Consider the following 17,590-nt stretch of genomic DNA (forward strand, 5'->3'; position numbering starts at 1 on the left):
AATTACACACATGGATGAATTCATGGATCATCACAGTCCAACCTGTTTGCATTGGCTTGTTTAGACACCGCCTTCAATCTTTTCAAAGTTTTTCTAATATCATCAGCATCAGGAAAATGGTGATGACCTGCAGCCCCATAAGGAAATCCTGGACGAACTCCAGGCAGAATTCCTCTGTAGATAAATATGCACAGTGACTTTCATTACTATCTCAGAAGCAAAGCATAAGCAACTTCTGCAGAACATAGCCATACCTTTCTGGAAGACCTCGACCATATATTTCTCTTTTCCATTTAGCTTCATTATCTTCTGCTCTTTGTTGCTGCATTTGGTCAAAAATGGCATGGTAATGTTCATACTGTCCTCGAGAAGAAAAAGATGATGGAGCTATAGTCCCTCCACTGCCAAGAAAAGGAGCCTAGGGATTAAACAAAGAGCTCTCACATGTTTATCTTATAAGGCCTAACAGGCCTGTACTAGTCTCAAAAGAAAAAGTAAATTTCAATGCTTCACTTTAAAAAAGTAATTACTTAATATGAACATACTAACAAACATAAAGCCTAAAGCAAAATGTTTTCCTATTATAACTATTAACAACCAAAAAGCAGTATATTTTGTAATTGACAAATTACAAAACAGCAATTGACAAAACAGCAAAATGACACTAATTTCATGTAAATATGGAAAAATTTGATCTTAATTAACAGGTTTTGAAACAAGCTTCCAATATACATTTCATGTAATTCTGTTCCATTGTTTATGTATAGCTTATGAGAGCCTCCTTTTATATAACACTCAGAATTATATTTAACAAAAACATCTGCATATGGCTTTTAATATACCCCAAATCCTTAAATTCACCAAGCAGATATGAAGGTATAAACATTATTAAAACATGTTCTGTATGTATATAAAAGAGGCAAAAAGTCATATCTATCTTTAGTTTCCAAGTAAGTTGGGAAAAATAGCACAAAACTAGAAAAACATTCAATTCTATGGTAAACAAGTGACAACAGAGAGATTCCAAAGTAGCTGAGCAAATCCACAAAGCAGTAAAAAAAAAAAATCAACAGTAAAATCCTTATTTAGAAAAAAGGCCTTGGGGAGAGATATTGTTTAATCTGGTCTTGATAGCAATGTAAGGAGAGTAAATATGAGCCAAGGCATTAAAGTAAAAATAATCAATGTATGTATATATTTAGGTATGGAAGGTGGAAGAGGAAGGAAGTATGATGACAAATACAAGGAAGGCAAAGTATTAAGTTTGGCTATAAAAGCTTGGTATAGCTAAATGCTAAATGCTATCTGCCATTGGTGTTTGCAGTCAAATAATAAATAACAATAGAAAGGATTTATAAAGTTTCTAGCAGCAGTAGTATATCAACAGAGTTTTAAAGGTCAGTAAGTCAATATTATGCATGGTAAGCAGAAATAAGAAAGTAAGGCAGAGGAATTAATTAGAAGGATGTTGCTGCCCTGACACCAAGCCAAGAAGCCTGGAAAGCCAAGAAAGGCAATCAATGAAAAAGTAACTGCTGAAGGAAGTTTGGATTCTCTGCAGGAATGACAAAGGATAAAGGCAAAGACTTAAAGACTCAACCACAGAGACATAAGAACTCAACCACATGGAAAACTCATAGTAAAAAATAGAGATGTCAGAAAAGGATAAGGGTAAAAGTAAATAAAAACTGTATAATGCTACAGAAGTCATGGTGAAAGAATTTCATTAAGAAGAAATCAATAACCTCAAATGCAAAGGTCAACTTCTTTTAACTTTTCTTATCTGAGAATAAGACCACCAGATATGACTAAGGCTGAGTGGAAGCCTTTAAAAAAACCATTTTCTGAGTGTGTGAAGTGATGAGAACAGAAGCCACAATAATGAGAGTAAAAAAGGGAAAACTTCCAGGTGAAAACATCTTAAGGAAAATGCCTGGTTAAAAAAAGAAACAAAGGCCAGGCATGGTGGCACATGCCTGTAATCCCAGCACTTTGGGAGGCTGAGGTGGGCGGATCGCTTGAGCTCAGGAGTTCGAGACTAGCCTGGGCAAATTGGCGAAACAACATCCCTGCAAATACAAAAAATTAGCCGGGCGCAGTGGCATGTGTCTGTAGTCCCAGCTACTCAGGAGGCTGAGATGGCAAGATCGCTTGAACTCAGGAGGTCAAGGCTACAGTGAGTCATGATCCCACCACTGCAATCTAGCTTGGGTGACACAGTGAGATCCTGTCTCAAAAAATAAGTAAATAAATAAAATAATAATAAAAGAAACAAAGAAAAATGTCAGAATCCAATAAAAGAAACTTCAGTGTAACCCAATAAGACAAAATTTGTCTTCCATCAAGGTGGTCCTTACATACATCCTCAAAATGTACATCTGAAGTCAAGAATCAGAATTCAGTTATAAGGTGGTCATATTTCCTATGAAACTGGTTACTCTTTGAATTTAGCCCAATGCTAACATCATCTTAACTTGACTGAGTGCTCCATTTCTCTTTAGCAAAAACAAAAGTATGTAAACATCTCAGAAGATGCTCATACTCAAAATAATGTTGAAAATACTATATGAGAATACTGATGAAATATGTTTGTTTGAGACATAATTTATGTACAATAAAAATTCACCAATTGTAAGCACAGGCTGAATTCTGACAAATGTAGACACTCACATAACCACTACTACAATCAAAAGCATATCCATTACCCCAGAAAGTTCCCTTGTGTTCCTCTGCAGTAAATGCTCGCACTGTCAGCAACCACTGATCTGCTTTCCGTCACTACAGGTTGGATTTGCCTTTCCCATTATGTCATGTAAATAAAATCATAAATATGTACTCTTTTATCTGGTTTCTTTCACTCACAGGTTTTTAAGATTGATCCATGGTGTTGCATGTATAAACAGGCTATTCTTTTTACTGCCAAATGGTATTCCAATATATTTTCAAACAAGAGATACACCTCTTCCATATTATAATCACCATATAACCATACATGTGGAATATATAATTTTTCTAAAAACACATTCATAAAAGACACATTAAAAATGGATAAAACAAAGAAGGTCCAGATTTTGCAGATACTAAATAATCAAAAACATTTACATTGGATATTTATACTATGAATAAAAATGCCTCTTATTTAGAAGTACGTAATAATAGTATTAATTTTGAAATACTTTAGTTTTAGTTTTATCTTTCTTTTGGGGAATCTCCTTAATTTGATTCATATTATATTGAGCCTCCAGGTCCTTATCAACTATGTAGAAATCAAACAGCCTAACAAGTTAAAATATTTCAAATTCAATGAGGAATAAATATAGAAACTAACATAGAATTTCCTTTAAATCATGGAAAATAAATTGTTTTATTAATCTTCAATGAAAGCATTACAGAAGTTTATAAAGTGATGCAGAAATCTATTCAGTACACAGTATGTAACTTGAAAATTGTCTCAGTTATTAAACATTAATAAAACTGATTAATACTGTATTAGACATCATAGGAAAAAGCACTTTATTACACAAAAGGGAGAAGAATAAATCATCAAAACTTCAGTGCTAATCACGGACTTGATAAAAAAATGCTTGAGATCTGAAGGAGTACAAGTTGACAAGCTTTCTCTTTCCAATCGGGTAAGATGTGAGGTTAGTTATTTTAGAATGGACCAGATTCTAAGTCATTCCTGATCATTCAGGAGGTAATAAGTTCTACTTAAAGGTAAGATAAAATTATACTACTAAAAACACTGTATAATCTATATCAATACAAATTTGGAAAAAGTTACTCTTAATGAATTATTACTATGATATGAAGAACTTCTGCACCTCAAGAGACTGAAAAACAAATCTATAAATCCAGGGCAGAATGTATATGTCTAGATAAAACAAACTTTTATTCAAATTATAACTTTTGGGGAAAAAAAACCAAGAATTATAATGGATCCAATTTGACAAGTATCTATTGTACATCTAAATATCAAGATTAATGGGTGTACATGAGTGAAACTTATAGTTTGAAGATGTATTGACTTAGGCTGGGCACGGTGACTCACGCCTGTAATCCCAGCACTTTGGGAGGCCGAGGCAGGCAGGTCACCTGAGGTCGGGAGTTCGAGACCAGCCTGACCAACATGCAGAAACCCCGTCTCTACTAAAAATACAAAATTAGCTGGGCGTGGTGGTGCATGCCTGTAATCCCAGCTACTCCGGAGGCTGAGGCAGGAGGATCGCTTGAACCCGGGAGGCAGAGGTTGCAGTGAGCTGAGATCGTGCCATTGCACTCCAGCCTGGGTAACAAGAGCGAAACTCCATCTCAAAAAAATAAAAAGATGTATTGACTTACAGTTTATTCAATGATACAAATTAGTGCATTCATCTTCTATTGCTGTATAACAAATTATCACAAATTTAGCAGCTTAAAACAATATCTATTTATAATCTCAGTTCCCCTGGCTCAGGAATCTGGGTGCATTTAGCTGGGTCCCCTCCTCAGGATCTCACCAGGCAGAAATCAAGGTGTCAGCCAGGGTTACAATTCTGAGACTCAGGATCTCTTCCAAGTTAACTGGTTCTTGGCAGAATTAATTTCCTTGTGGCTGTATGACTAGGACCACAATTTTCTTGCTAGTTGCCCATTAGAGACCACTACTTGTAGAGGTCATCTCTACTGTTTTGCCACATGAATGTTTACTATCTTCCAGGTGAGCAGAATTCTCTCTCTCTAATTTCTTTTCCCCTTCCAGTCAGCTATGAAGGAGTCTTATATGTTAACGTAACTCTGGGAGGGACCATCCCATCACCACTTGCCATATAACATAACCTAATCAAGTGAGCTGCTATACTACAGTATTTACAGGTACCACTTATACTCAAGGGAATGGAATAACACAAGGTGTGTATACCGCGGTTGAGAATCTTGGAGACCATCTCAGAATTCTACCAACTACAAATAGAGATATGTATAGGATGCTGTATGAATAAAAGAGGAAGTATAAGATTCAGACTGGCAGAACAAAGAAAGGAAAGGGAAATTACTATAGAAGCCCTTGCCAGACAGGTTCCAGGCACTGTTCTTGGAAAAAAACTTTTTTTTTTTTTTTTTTTAAATCAAGAAACCAAAGCTCAGAAAAGTTCAGTAATGTGCCCAAGGTTAAATAGCGTGGATCTACCCAGAAGGAATGTTTAGATTAACTCATCTATGTAACTGGTTATTTAGCTAAATGGATGGAGGTGGGGGGTGAGGGTGAGGAGGGATGGAGAGTGCTATTAAGTAAAAGGAAACACAAGTGCAAAGACAAAGAGATTTGGCAAACTACATATAGTAATGAAACTACAAATATGGTCTTCACTTCAGCATGAATAGAGCATACAGTATGTGGTAGGGAATGGATGGTGATGAAGTTGGAGAGACAACAGGGATCAGATTAAGAAGCGTCTTCTGAGAACTTAATCTTCAAGGCTACATGAAATCACAGAACGATTTTAGGCTGCAGTGTCACGAATTTTTTAAAATTTTAAAAAATTTAAAAATGTATATAATTTTTAAAAATTCTTGACAGGAATAATGTTATAGTCTTCACAAAAAACTTTTAAAGCAATTTTGAGTACAGTCACATAACAGCAACACAAGTTACATATCAGATACATGCAGGAAAGCTAAGTATTCATAATAAATGTTAAAGAATTCTAGGTAAAAATTAATTGTACACTAAAGAAAGAAAGAAAATCCCAGGTACATGCATTTTATAGAACAAGGTGGAACTGGAGGGGAAAATGGTAGTATAACCATATTGGTATAAAATGCCTACCTTTACTTCACCACTTCCACCAGCACTTAGCACATTTCTCCATCCTTGTTCCCTGGCCCTATTTATTCTTTCCAACTTTGGGGAAAAGAAATAAACAAAACACCATTTCAAGTATTTAATATAAAATACACATAATACATTTAGCAATAAACTGAAAATCAGTGTATTCCTTAAGAAAAAAGTATATTTAATAGATTATCCTCTTACCCTTTCCTTTTCTTGCCTTTTCATTTGTTCAGCCTTCATTAAACTAATAATCTGTAACAATTTTAAAGACAAGCTTCTTACAACTCTTGAACCTATTATCACTTAACAACTTGCCAAAGGTAGAAAAACAAGAGCAAAAAACTACCTGATCCTTTTGTTTCTTTTCTTTTTCAATAAATTCCAGCCTTCTCTTTCTTGCTGCTTCCTTAAATAAAAAAAAGAACATTTTAATCAATAATAATTCCTGTTTTTTCTAGTTTCATCAGGAAAGTTAGTACACCAATGGCAGAGGTATGTTCAATGAGGTTTTTTTTTTTAAAAAAAAAAGAAGTTACAGGTATTCGTTTGAAAGAAATAAGGAAAGGTTTGGAGGCTTTATAGTAAGATTTTGTTTCTTCTTTAAAATTATGTTTGCAAAGCTTTAAAATAACCAGACAGATGTCTTTATACCTCAGATATTTTCCTCCTTTCTTCTCCAGTATTCACTCTCTTCTCTGGAGTTTGATGGGCCTGGACAAAAAGTAAAACTACAAATTAAATAAAGATTTTGAGGCACTTATTTGAAAATCCCAAATTTACAGAAATTTAAAATAAGAAAAAGGTAAAGTCAATACTTCCATAACTCTCTTCCAAATTACATTATCTTAAAAAAAAAAAAACTCATAGTCTTTGATATGCTGTTAAACAAAGAGAAACATTAGATTCAAAGAAACTGTGGAAAAGGGTCCTTCCCCAATCATCAACTAAACAGTTTTGTGTTCAGGTATGGATGTTTAAGTTTTCCAATATTATCATAGACTATCATTTGAAAAGCCCAATGATGGAGATAATTTTTTTAAAAAAATTAGTGACACAATATATATTCAGTATATAAAATTCAAACAAGATTAAAAATTTAGGGTCTATTTTGCTCTCCACCTCCAGAGTAATGGTAACCACTGTTAATATTTTCATTAGTGTCCTTTAGAGATTATTTTTGTACTTATATATACAGCTCAACTATATACATACAATAATTTTAGCTATGATTTTTACATACATGTAATATTAATGTGTTAATAAAATGACTTTAATTTTTAAAATTTCAATAGCTTTAGGGGTACAAGTGGTTTTTGGTTACATGGATGAAATGCATAATGGTATATATTAGATATTTACATTTCTTCTTTTATATACTGTTTACCTAACTTTGGGGTTGTTAATGGACTCATACAATATATATTCTTTTGTATCTTGCTTTTGCTCAACACTGTTTTCAAGGTTCATTCATGTTATTATTTATATCTGCATCTGTTTTCTTCATGGATATATAGCATTCTATTAATTTTGATTCCTTTCTTTCACAATTATCTTATACTTTACTCATTAGGTCTATTCTAAAGTATTTGGGGGCGGGACTGATGTGGTAGCTCACACCTGTAATCCTAGCACTTTGGGAGGCCAAGATAGGAGGACTGCTTGAGCCTAGGAGTTTGAGACCAGCCTGGATAACATAGTGAGTCCCCATCTCTACAAAAAATTTTTAAAAATTAGCCAGGCATGTGGCCCGCACCTGTTGTCCCAGCTACTCAGGAGGCTGAGGTGGAAGGATCTCTTGAGCCCAGGAGGTAGAGGCTACCATGAGCCATGATCACATCATTATACTCCAGCCTGACAGAGCGAGATCCTGTCTCAAAAAAAAAATTAAAAAATAAAAAAATCAAGTATCTGGGGGGTTTGTGGGTAATTCTTTCCATTTATTTTCTAATCATTTATTTTTTACATGTTGCCCTTCCATCAGGCCACTTTATTTAATTTATTAATAGTTTAATGCTGCTTCACCACGATTTTCTAGGTAGGTAATCATATCAAATGTAAATATGATATGTCTATGTTTTCTCTCCTCTTCCAATATTTACATTTCTTTCCTTTTAATTGCTCTAGCTAGAACCTCTGGCATAATTTAACGATGGCAATGACAGCAAATCCCTCTGTCTTGTTCCTGACTTTGATGATAATGCTTCCAATGTTTCATCATTATGTACAAAGCCTGCCATAGGTTTCAGGTATACATACTGTATTAGAACTTACCTTCTGTTTCTTGAATCAAACTTTTAAAAACAAAAGTTAGTGTTAAGTTTCACCGAATTTTCAGCATCTACTGAGATGATTTTTATATGGTTTTCTTCTCTAATCTGCTAATGCAGTAAAATTACAGTAATTGGTTTTCTATTGTTGAAACGTCCCTGTATTGCTGTAATAAATCCTATTTGATAATTATTACATTATTTTTTGATAAAATGCCTGATTTCCCCCTTTTTAAGTCCTTTTCTTTTTTCCAGGATTTCTGCATATGTTCTTACAAGTGATCTACAGTTTTGTTTTACCCTGTGTTAACTACACAATTTTGTAATCAAGGTTAAGCCTAATGTATGATCAATTTTTCAAACAATTCTAAATACAATTCTATATACCAAAAAAGATAAAAATTTATAGAAAAGTTTAAGTTATTCTATCATGTACCAGTGTTTACATTTTTCAGCCACCTTAAAAAAAGATTTAAAAAGCATACTGTACAATTTTTCACCTACACTGGATTTCAATACAAAGGAAAGCAGACATTACTTAAAAAAATTACTTGGGAAAAATATTTTGATGGTCATTTACATTATTAGTAAAATAATCCAGCATTTGATTATATCATTAAAAGTTGTCTCTACTAACAATTCCATTTTAACAGCAGCTATATTTTAACATAAGTCATTGATATAAAATTAGTTTTATATATTATCCTGTGCTTCAGTTTTCTAAATTATGTAGAATGACCATAACAGATAGGCACTAAAATTCTAACCCTGAAAAGCAAATTCAAAATATTACAAAATAAACATGACCCTCACATCATTTTTGAAATAAATGTCTCACAATATATTAAAAAATTAGAAAGGCATACAAAAATTTACTTTCACTGAAAACAATTCAAGAGGATAACATTTCTGCTTTAGAAAGCAATGGTATAATTTAAACTGCATATTTCTTTCTAATGAAACACAACTATTTTACTTTAATGAATATATTATTGAGTACGAGACCAGGAAAATGCTGATATCTAAAATATGTAATACCACCCAATGGGTTAATAAACTTATAAATGATAATAATGAGTCTTTTGTAATGTGCTTTGGCATTTTAATTAAATGATCATAAGCCAATTTTATTGGTATGTTTTAACTCAAGGCTATAGCAACAAAGTGATAAGCGGTACTAAATCTCACACCTGATTCCACTCTTATGACTAACTAAAGAATGCATTTACTCTCTGACAAAATAACCCAAGCAGTGGGTTCTTAGAACTATCCCACACCCTCACTGTATTATTAGTTCCTAACTCCTAACCTCTAATTTTGGCTAGTTATTTCAATTCAACTCTTATTTAAGCTAACCATTTACGTTACCACTTTACCTCAGAAAAGACATTAGAGTTGATGAGATAAAAACAATACTGAAATATTTAAAAAACATTAGCTTTCAAACTTTTTCTAAAGGCAACCCACAATAAGAAATATATTTCCCATCTGGACTCAGGAAGATACATACACACCCCTAAGTTTCATAAAATACCTTCACTATGTATAGCAGACCCTGCTACTTTCTATCACTTGAAACAAACAAACAAAAAATTCCCTGCTCTTTGCCTACTAGAATGTTTTTGCCACCACTAATGGATAGCAACCCCTTGTTTTAAAATAATTATGAGAGATCTCTGGGGGCACTATTGTTGAAGAACAAGAAATAAAAATTGTAGATAATGCTCCTCATAGTATCATTACAAAAACACAGTTAACATTTCAAGGTATGTTCTATGTATACAGAATTTAAACAGTGGCGAACGTTACCCAGAAGCTTTGTAAAAATACATATTCCTTCTATACAAATGAATATTTGGCAACAAAAAGAAAATGAAGTACTGATACATGCTACAACCTAGATCAACTGTGAAAACATTATGCTGAGTTAAAGCAGCCAGTCACAAAAGACCACATACTATATGATTCCATTTATATAAAATGTTCAGATTAAGCAAATCTGTATAGAAACAGAAAGTAGATTAGAGGCTGCCTAGGGCTGCGGGGTTGGGGGAAGAATGGGGAGTGGCTGCTAATGGAAAAAGGATTTCCCTTGGGGTGATAAAAATGTTCTAAAATTGATTGTGCAGATCGTTATGCAACTCTATAAATACATAAAACCATTTAATTGAAAACTTTTAATGGCTGAATTACGTATAGTATGTGAATTATATCTCAATAAAGCTATTTTTTAGAAATACATATCCCAAGAGTTACTAAATCATAATCTTTGGACATAGAGCCCTACATTCCATATTTTGACCTGCTGCACAGGTTAACTTTAGTAGCCAGTCTAGCACCATTCTCAAAATTTGTGAACTACAACACCAAACAATTAAGCAATTTAAAAACATTAATACAGCAACTTAATATAAACAACTTGATTATATATATATTACACAATAGTGTGGAATAAGAAGAGAATGTTTACATATTCATATACTCTTGGGTAAGTTACATAAAGGTCAAGATTATATTCATCTTCTAATGGTTCATATTGCCTTACATATAAGATATTCAAATATTTATGAAATGAAAATACTAAGCTGTTCCTCTAAGATCACATAGGTATTTTCAGAACACTATTTCTATAGTGAAGAGAATAATACGAAACACAAAACATCCACACTGAGAGAACTGTTTGTGTTCTTTTTAAAAATCACAGCCAAAGTACTGAAGTAACATAATATATTCAAGGAGCTCCCTCTGGTGGCTTAATGGCCACTCCTTTGCTTTAACAGAGCCTTTAAAAAAAAAACCTATGACTTACAGGAACTGGAGCAAAAAAAAGTCTCACAATACATGAATATTTTGTGGACAGGTTGAATAATAACAACTTAATGCACATTAGCTTAAATTTGTGCAATTAAAACATGACAGTATCTTAAGTGGTTAAAGCTTTCCTTTTTCAGGCTTGAAGTTAAAAATTCTAACAGGCCATTGTGCATTTCAACCTAAAAGATGCTTTAATTTCCAGGGGGAAAAGAAGTCTTTTTAAAAAATGAGATTAAAAAAAAAAATCAAGGGAAAGGCCGTGTGTGGTGGCTCATGCCTGTAATCCCAGCACTTTGGGAGGCCGAGGTGGGTGGATCACTTGAGCCCAGGAGTTTGACAATAGCTTGAACAACATGGCAAGACCCCGTCTCTACAAAAAATAGCTGGGTGTGGTAGTATGCACATGTAGTCCCAGCTACTTGGGAGGCTGAGGTGATTGCTTGAGCCTGGGAGGTGGAGGTTGTAGTGAGCCAAGATTGCACCGCTGCACTATGGCTTGAGTGTAGTGAAGGTCCTGTCTCAAAAAAAAAGAAAAAAAAAAAATCAAGGGAAAAACCTATTTTTACAATCATGCAAAAATCATATTTAAAACACTTCAGAAATCTGGGGTTTATTTTCTTTTAATTCTTTTGTTAGAAGATTTGAAAAACTTTCCACACAATCGACTGCCGTTTCTTTTTTTTCCTACTTACTTTTTCTTTTCTTCAAATGTTTTTCTTTCATTGTGGTAAAATACATAAAACAAAATTTATCATTTTAACCATTTTTAAGTGTGCAGTTCTGTGGCATTAAATACTTTCACATTGTTGTTTACAGAAACTTAGTTTTAAGTGAAAAAAAAATTTTTTTTTTTTTTTTTTGAGACAGAGTCTCGCTCTGTCACCTGGGCTGGAGTGTAATGGCACCATCTCTGCTCACTGCAACCTCCACCTCCCAGGTTCAAGTGATTCTTCTGCCTCAGTCTCAAAAGTAGCCGGATTACAAGCACATGTCACCATGCCTGGCTAATTTTTGTATTTTTACTAGAGACAGGGTTTTACCATGTTGGTTAGGCAGGTCTCCTGACCTCAAGTGATCCACCTGCCTCGGCCTCCCAAAGTGCTGGGATTACAGGCATGAGGCACTGCGCCCAGCCAGTGAAATGTTTTTAAAATAAGCTATATAATACTTCAAGGGCTGATTATTATTTAGTTCTCAATGGTCTAGCTCAGACCATACTTGTCTGCCTGATGAAGTTTGAGGGCAACGACTCTGCCTGAAATTCAAAACATTTATAACTACCATCTGAATCATTTGCCTATGATTCAGAATATTTGATAGTAGAGACATTATTCAGAATATTATTAACTGAAATCTGAAAATTCCAAAGCATGCTGCTTTTATATACTGAATATTAATGGAAAATAAGGAAAACATTAAGAAAACCAACACATTACTTGATTCTATCAGTCATATGAAGAAACAGATTATACACTTGGCTACAATCCTACCCAAACACTAGGGACTTTCTATGATATCATTTATCCAGGTTCACCAACAGTTCTGATCTCTCCATTCAGTCAGGCTGATACATGGCCAAGAGATAAGGCAACTCGCTTCTACAAGTCCACTCGAGCGTGTATTCCTTACAGACATAATGACATAAAGATACAAACACTCCCAACTTCCCATCTCTCTCTACCCCCACAATGGTAGTTTTATTCCATGGGAAGACAGAGAATTCCATGTGCATATATTCCAAACATTGAAATGGATTACATTTGTAAACCATTTAGAATAAATAAGCATCTTAAAAATGGTCCATGAAATAAATTTACTTTGAATTCATATTTCACTGAACTCTATCAGAAAACATAAAACATATTTCCAAAGAAATTTTGATCCACGGCACATTTTTTTAAAAAAGGACATTTATAAGAATCCAACCCACCTGACTGATTTCATACCAATGAAATACAACTACTGATAATCACAAGTAAAAATATACAAAAAGTATATATAACACTAAGTAAAAACACTAGAACACAAAATTATCTATAAACTTTCTGAGCTATATTAAAAATACGGGCAATATATATTTGAATATAAATAGGAAGGCCCGCTGGACGTGGTGGCTCACGCCTGTAATCCTAGCACTTTGGGAGGCCGGGTGGATCACTTGAGGTCAGGAGTTCGAGGCCAGCCTGGCCAACATGGTGAAACCCCATCTCTACTAAAAATACAAAAAAATTAGCCGGGCATGGTGGCACATGCCTGTAATCCCAGCTACTTGGGAGGCTGAGGCAGGAGAATTGCCTGAACCTGGGAGGCGGAGGTTGCAGTGAGCCGAGATCACGCCATTGCACTCCAGCCTGGGGGACAAGAGCAAAACTCCATTTCAAAAAAAAAAAAACCCAAAAAACAAATAGGAAGGTCCACAACAAAATTTAGTAAAATTAAATGCGTGTGTAAATACTGGGGATATGTTTTACGCTTTTATTATATAAAACTCTTAAAAGTACACTAAAAGTTATAGCAAGTTTATTAAAATACATACTTCACAGAAAAAAATTACAGATCAAAGTTATACTACTCAAATTACTTCAAAGAACCAAACAACTTTAATAGAAATAAAGTCTCTATCTCAAGAATTAGATATGTATGTACAGAATCAATTTCAAACGTTCTAGAGCTTCCTTTTCATTACCTCAACCTGAAGTAGTTTTTTTACATTAGATTTTATTTTTAAAAATGGATACATAACAATTGTACATATTTATGGGATAGATGTGATATTCTGACACATGCATACAATGTGTAATGATCAAATAAGAGTAACTGGGATATCGTCAGCAGCTGCTTTTAAACATTAAGAATAAAAGCTCTCTCCCTCTCCCTCTCTTCCTCTCTCCCTCCCTCCCTCTCTCCCTCTCTCCCTCTCCCCATGGTCTCCCTCTCCCTCTCTTTCCACGGTCTCCCTCTGATGCCGAGCCGAAGCTGGACTGTACTGCTGCCATCTCGGCTCACTGCAACCTCCCTGCCTGACTCTCCTGCCTCAGCCTGCCGAGTGCCTGCGATTGCAGGCGCGCGCCACCACGCCTGACTGGTTTTCGTATTTTTTTGGTGGAGACGGGGTTTCGCTGTGTTGGCCGGGCTGGTCTCCAGCTCCTAACCGCGAGTGATCCGCCAGCCTCGGCCTCCCGAGGTGCCGGGATTGCAGATGGAGTCTCGTTCACTCAGTGCTCAATGGTGCCCAGGCTGGAGTGCAGTGTCATGATCTCGGCTCGCTACAACCTCCACCTCCCAGCCGCCTGCCTTGGCCTCCCAAAGTGCCGAGATTGCAGCCTCTGCCCGGCCACCACCCTGTCTGGGAAGTGAGGAGCGTCTCTGCCTGGCCGCCCATCGTCTGGGATGTGAGGAGCCCCTCTGCCTGGCTGCCCAGTCTGGAAAGTGAGGAGCGCCTCTTCCCGGCCGCCATCCCATCTAGGAAGTGAGGAGCGTCTCTGCCCGGCTGCCCATCGTCTGAGATGTGGGGAGCGCCTCTGCCCCACCGCCCCGTCTGGGATGTGAGGAGCGCCTCTGCCCCACCGCCCCGTCTGGGATGTGAGGAGCGCCTCTGCCCGGCCGCGACCCCGTCTGGGAGGTGAGGAGCATCTCTGCCTGGCCGCCCCGTCTGAGAAGTGAGGAGACCCTCTGCCCGGCAACTGCCCCGTCTGAGAAGTGAGGAGCCCCTCCGCCCGGCAGCCGCCCCGTCTGAGAAGTGAGGAGCCCCTCCGCCCAGCAGCCACCCCGTCCGGGAGGGAGGTGGGGGTCAGCCCCCGCCAGGCCAGCCGCCCAGTCCGCGAGGGAGGTGGGGGTGTCAGCCCCCCACCCGGTCAGCCACCCCTCCGGGAGGGAGGTGGGGGGGTCAGCCCCCCGCCCGGCCAGCCGCCCCGTCCGGGAGGGAGGTGGGGGGGGTCAGCCCCCCGCCCGGCCAGCCGTCCCGTCCGGGAGGGAGGTGGGGGGGTCAGCCCCCCGCCCGGCCAGCCGCCCCGTCCGGGAGGGAGGTGGGGGGGTTAGCCCCCCGCCCGGCCAGCATACCCGTCCGGGAGGGAGGTGGGGGGGTCAGCCCCCCGCCCGGCCAGCCGCCCCGTCCGGGAGGTGAGGGGCGCCTCTGCCCGGCCGCCCCTGCTGGGAAGTGAGGAGCCCCTCTGCCCAGCCACCACCCCGTCTGGGAGGTGTGCCCAGCGGCTCATTGAGAACCGGCCATGATGACAGTGGCGGTTTTGTGGAATAGAAAGGGGGGAAAGGTGGGGAAAAGATTGAGAAATCGGATGGTTGCCGTGTCTGTGTAGAAAGAAGTAGACATGGGAGACTTTTCATTTTGCTCTGTACTAAGAACAAATTCTTCTGCCTTGGGATCCTGTTGATCTGTGACCTTACCCCCAACCCAGTGCTCTCTGAAATATGTGCTGTGTCCACTCAGGGTTAAATGGATTAAGGGCGGTGCAAGATGTGCTTTGTTAAACAGATGCTTGAAGGCAGCATGCTCATTAAGAGTCATCACCACTCCCTAATCTCAAGTACCCAGGCACACAAACACTGCGGAAGGCCGCAGGGTCCTCTGCCTAGGAAAACCAGAGACCTTTGTTCACTTGTTTATCTGCTGACCTTCCCTCCACTATTGTCCTATGACCCTGCCAAATCCCCCTCTGCGAGAAACACCCAAGAATGATCAATAAAAAAATAAAAATAATAAATAAATAAATAAATAAAAAGAATAAAAGCTTAGCCTGGTTGCGGTGGCTCATACCTGTAATCCCAGAACTTTGGGAGGCCAAGGTAGGTGGATTACTTGAGGCCAGGAACTATTTGCCAGGAACTAGTGAACAACAACAAAAATCCCTACCCTCATCAATTTCTGCACTGTAATGGAGGAAACTGGTAATAAACTAATTGAAAATAGATTAGAAAGTGATAACATTGTGGAGAAAAACAAAGCAGAGTAAAGTAGAGTAGAAACGTGGGAATGGCGTAGAGGGATGGTTATTACTTGATATAGTGTGATCAAGAAAGGCTCTATTCATAAAGCAAGTTTTGAGCACAGACCTCAAAGACAAGACAGCAGCAAGTACAAACTTGTTTTTGCAGGTAAGTACTTGGCATGTTTAAGGACAACAGGTTTGGCAAGGCTGTACTGGGACTAGCAAGGGAAGAGTAGCAAATGAGACTTGGAAAGGTAGTGAGGCTGTCGGGGGCTTCGTAGACAGTTGTAAAGACTCTGGCTTGCTTTTTTTTCTTGAAACCAAGTCTCACTCTGTCTCCAGGCTGGAGGGCAGTGGCATGATCTCAGCTCACTGCAACCTCTGCCTCTCAGGTTCAAGCAATTCTCCTGCCTCAGCCTCCTGAGTAGCTGGGATTACAGGCACACACCACCATGCCCGGCTAATTTTTTTTTTTTTTTTTTTGTATTTTTAGTAGAGAAGGGGTTTCACCATGTTGGCCATGATGGTCTCAATCTCTTGACATCGTGAGATCAAGGTCACAAGGCCCACCTCCCAAAGTGCTGGGATTACAGGCAGGAGCCACCGGGCCCGGCCGACCCTGGCTTTTACTGAGTGGGATGAAAAGACACTGAAAAGTTTCAAGCAGGAGAGTGTAACGATCTGACTTCCATCATAAAAGGAACATTTGGGCTGCTCACATGAGAACAGACTAAGAGGGTAAGTCTGAAAGCAGTTAGACTAATCATGAGATTATTATAACCCTGGTGGAAAGTGAGGGTGGCTAGGACTAATATGGTGGTAAAAATAAGGAGAAGTAGTCAGACCATGAATATATTTTGAAGTCACAATTGACAGGATATGACGTAGAAAGAGTAGTCAATAATGACTCCAATATGGAAGATGAGAACAAATGGAAGGGCAGAGTTCCCATTTACTGAAATAAGTAAGATCAATTTGGAGAGAAAATGAAATCAAGAGTTCATTTTTATATATGGTAATTTTGAGATGTCTATTAGAAACACAGCTGGAGATGTAAAGACAGGTATCAGTCTCCAGTTCAGGAAAGGAGTCCAAGTTGGAGATACAAATTTGAGAGTCAGCTTATAGATGTTATCCATTAGAAAGTTCGTATGGATACAAAAAAGAAGATATCTGAGGCCTGAGACCTTGAGCACCTCAGCATTTAAAAGCCCTGGAGGTGAGGAGGAACTTGCAAAGGAGGCTGAGAAGCAGCAGTCAATGAGGTAGGAAGAAAACCAGAAGAATGTAATACCAGGGACTCAAATGAAGAAAATATTTCAAGAAGGAGGGGGCAATCAAGTGAGTCAAAAACTGAGGTCAAGGAAGAAGAAAAATGACCCATGGATTTAATAATATAGATATCAGGAGCCATTTCACAACAGCTGTTTCATAACAGCTGTGACAAAGAAAGCCATGAGTGAAGTGGGTTCAAAATGAAATGAACTGGAGACAGTATAGACAATCTTTTGGGAAAGTTTTGTTGTTAAAGGGACCAGAAATATAGAGAGGTAGTTGGAAGGACATAAGGGAAAGTTCCTTTTTAAAAAGACTTAAGATATAGGATATTTGTTTGCTAACATGAATGATTCAGTAGAGAGAAAAAACTATAATGATGCAGGAGAGAGCGCAAAGTCCTTTAGCAGGCAAAAAAGAATCACAGTATGCAAATGATTGAGTTGATCCTAACTGGGAACAGAAACAGGTCATCCAAA

At 37.8% G+C, this 17,590-nt stretch overlaps 1 protein-coding gene across 41 annotated transcripts in view; it reads right to left on the minus strand.

Moving 5' to 3' along the window:
- The window catches only part of NEK1 (NIMA related kinase 1), a 212,279-nt gene that overhangs the window by 155,171 nt on the left and 39,518 nt on the right, over positions 1 to 17,590 (minus strand). For 21 of the 41 annotated variants that reach the window (XM_063809181.1, XM_054683922.2, XM_526727.7 and 18 more), the window contains 6 exons: positions 6,464 to 6,523; positions 6,159 to 6,218; positions 6,014 to 6,064; positions 5,807 to 5,881; positions 255 to 418; positions 43 to 174 (listed from right to left, as the gene is read on the minus strand). In XM_063809181.1, the coding sequence (XP_063665251.1) occupies positions 43 to 174; positions 255 to 418; positions 5,807 to 5,881; positions 6,014 to 6,064; positions 6,159 to 6,218; positions 6,464 to 6,523 (542 nt within the window). Of the gene's footprint in view, positions 1 to 42; positions 175 to 254; positions 419 to 2,862; positions 3,013 to 3,334; positions 5,458 to 5,806; positions 5,882 to 6,013; positions 6,065 to 6,158; positions 6,219 to 6,463; positions 6,524 to 17,590 lie in introns of those variants that run through there. The other 20 variants (XM_054683925.2, XM_001153290.6, XM_063809184.1 and 17 more) reach the window with 5 other exon arrangements.

Source organism: Pan troglodytes, chromosome 3, assembly GCF_028858775.2.
Source record: "Pan troglodytes isolate AG18354 chromosome 3, NHGRI_mPanTro3-v2.0_pri, whole genome shotgun sequence".
Classification (NCBI taxonomy): Eukaryota; Metazoa; Chordata; class Mammalia; order Primates; family Hominidae; genus Pan; species Pan troglodytes.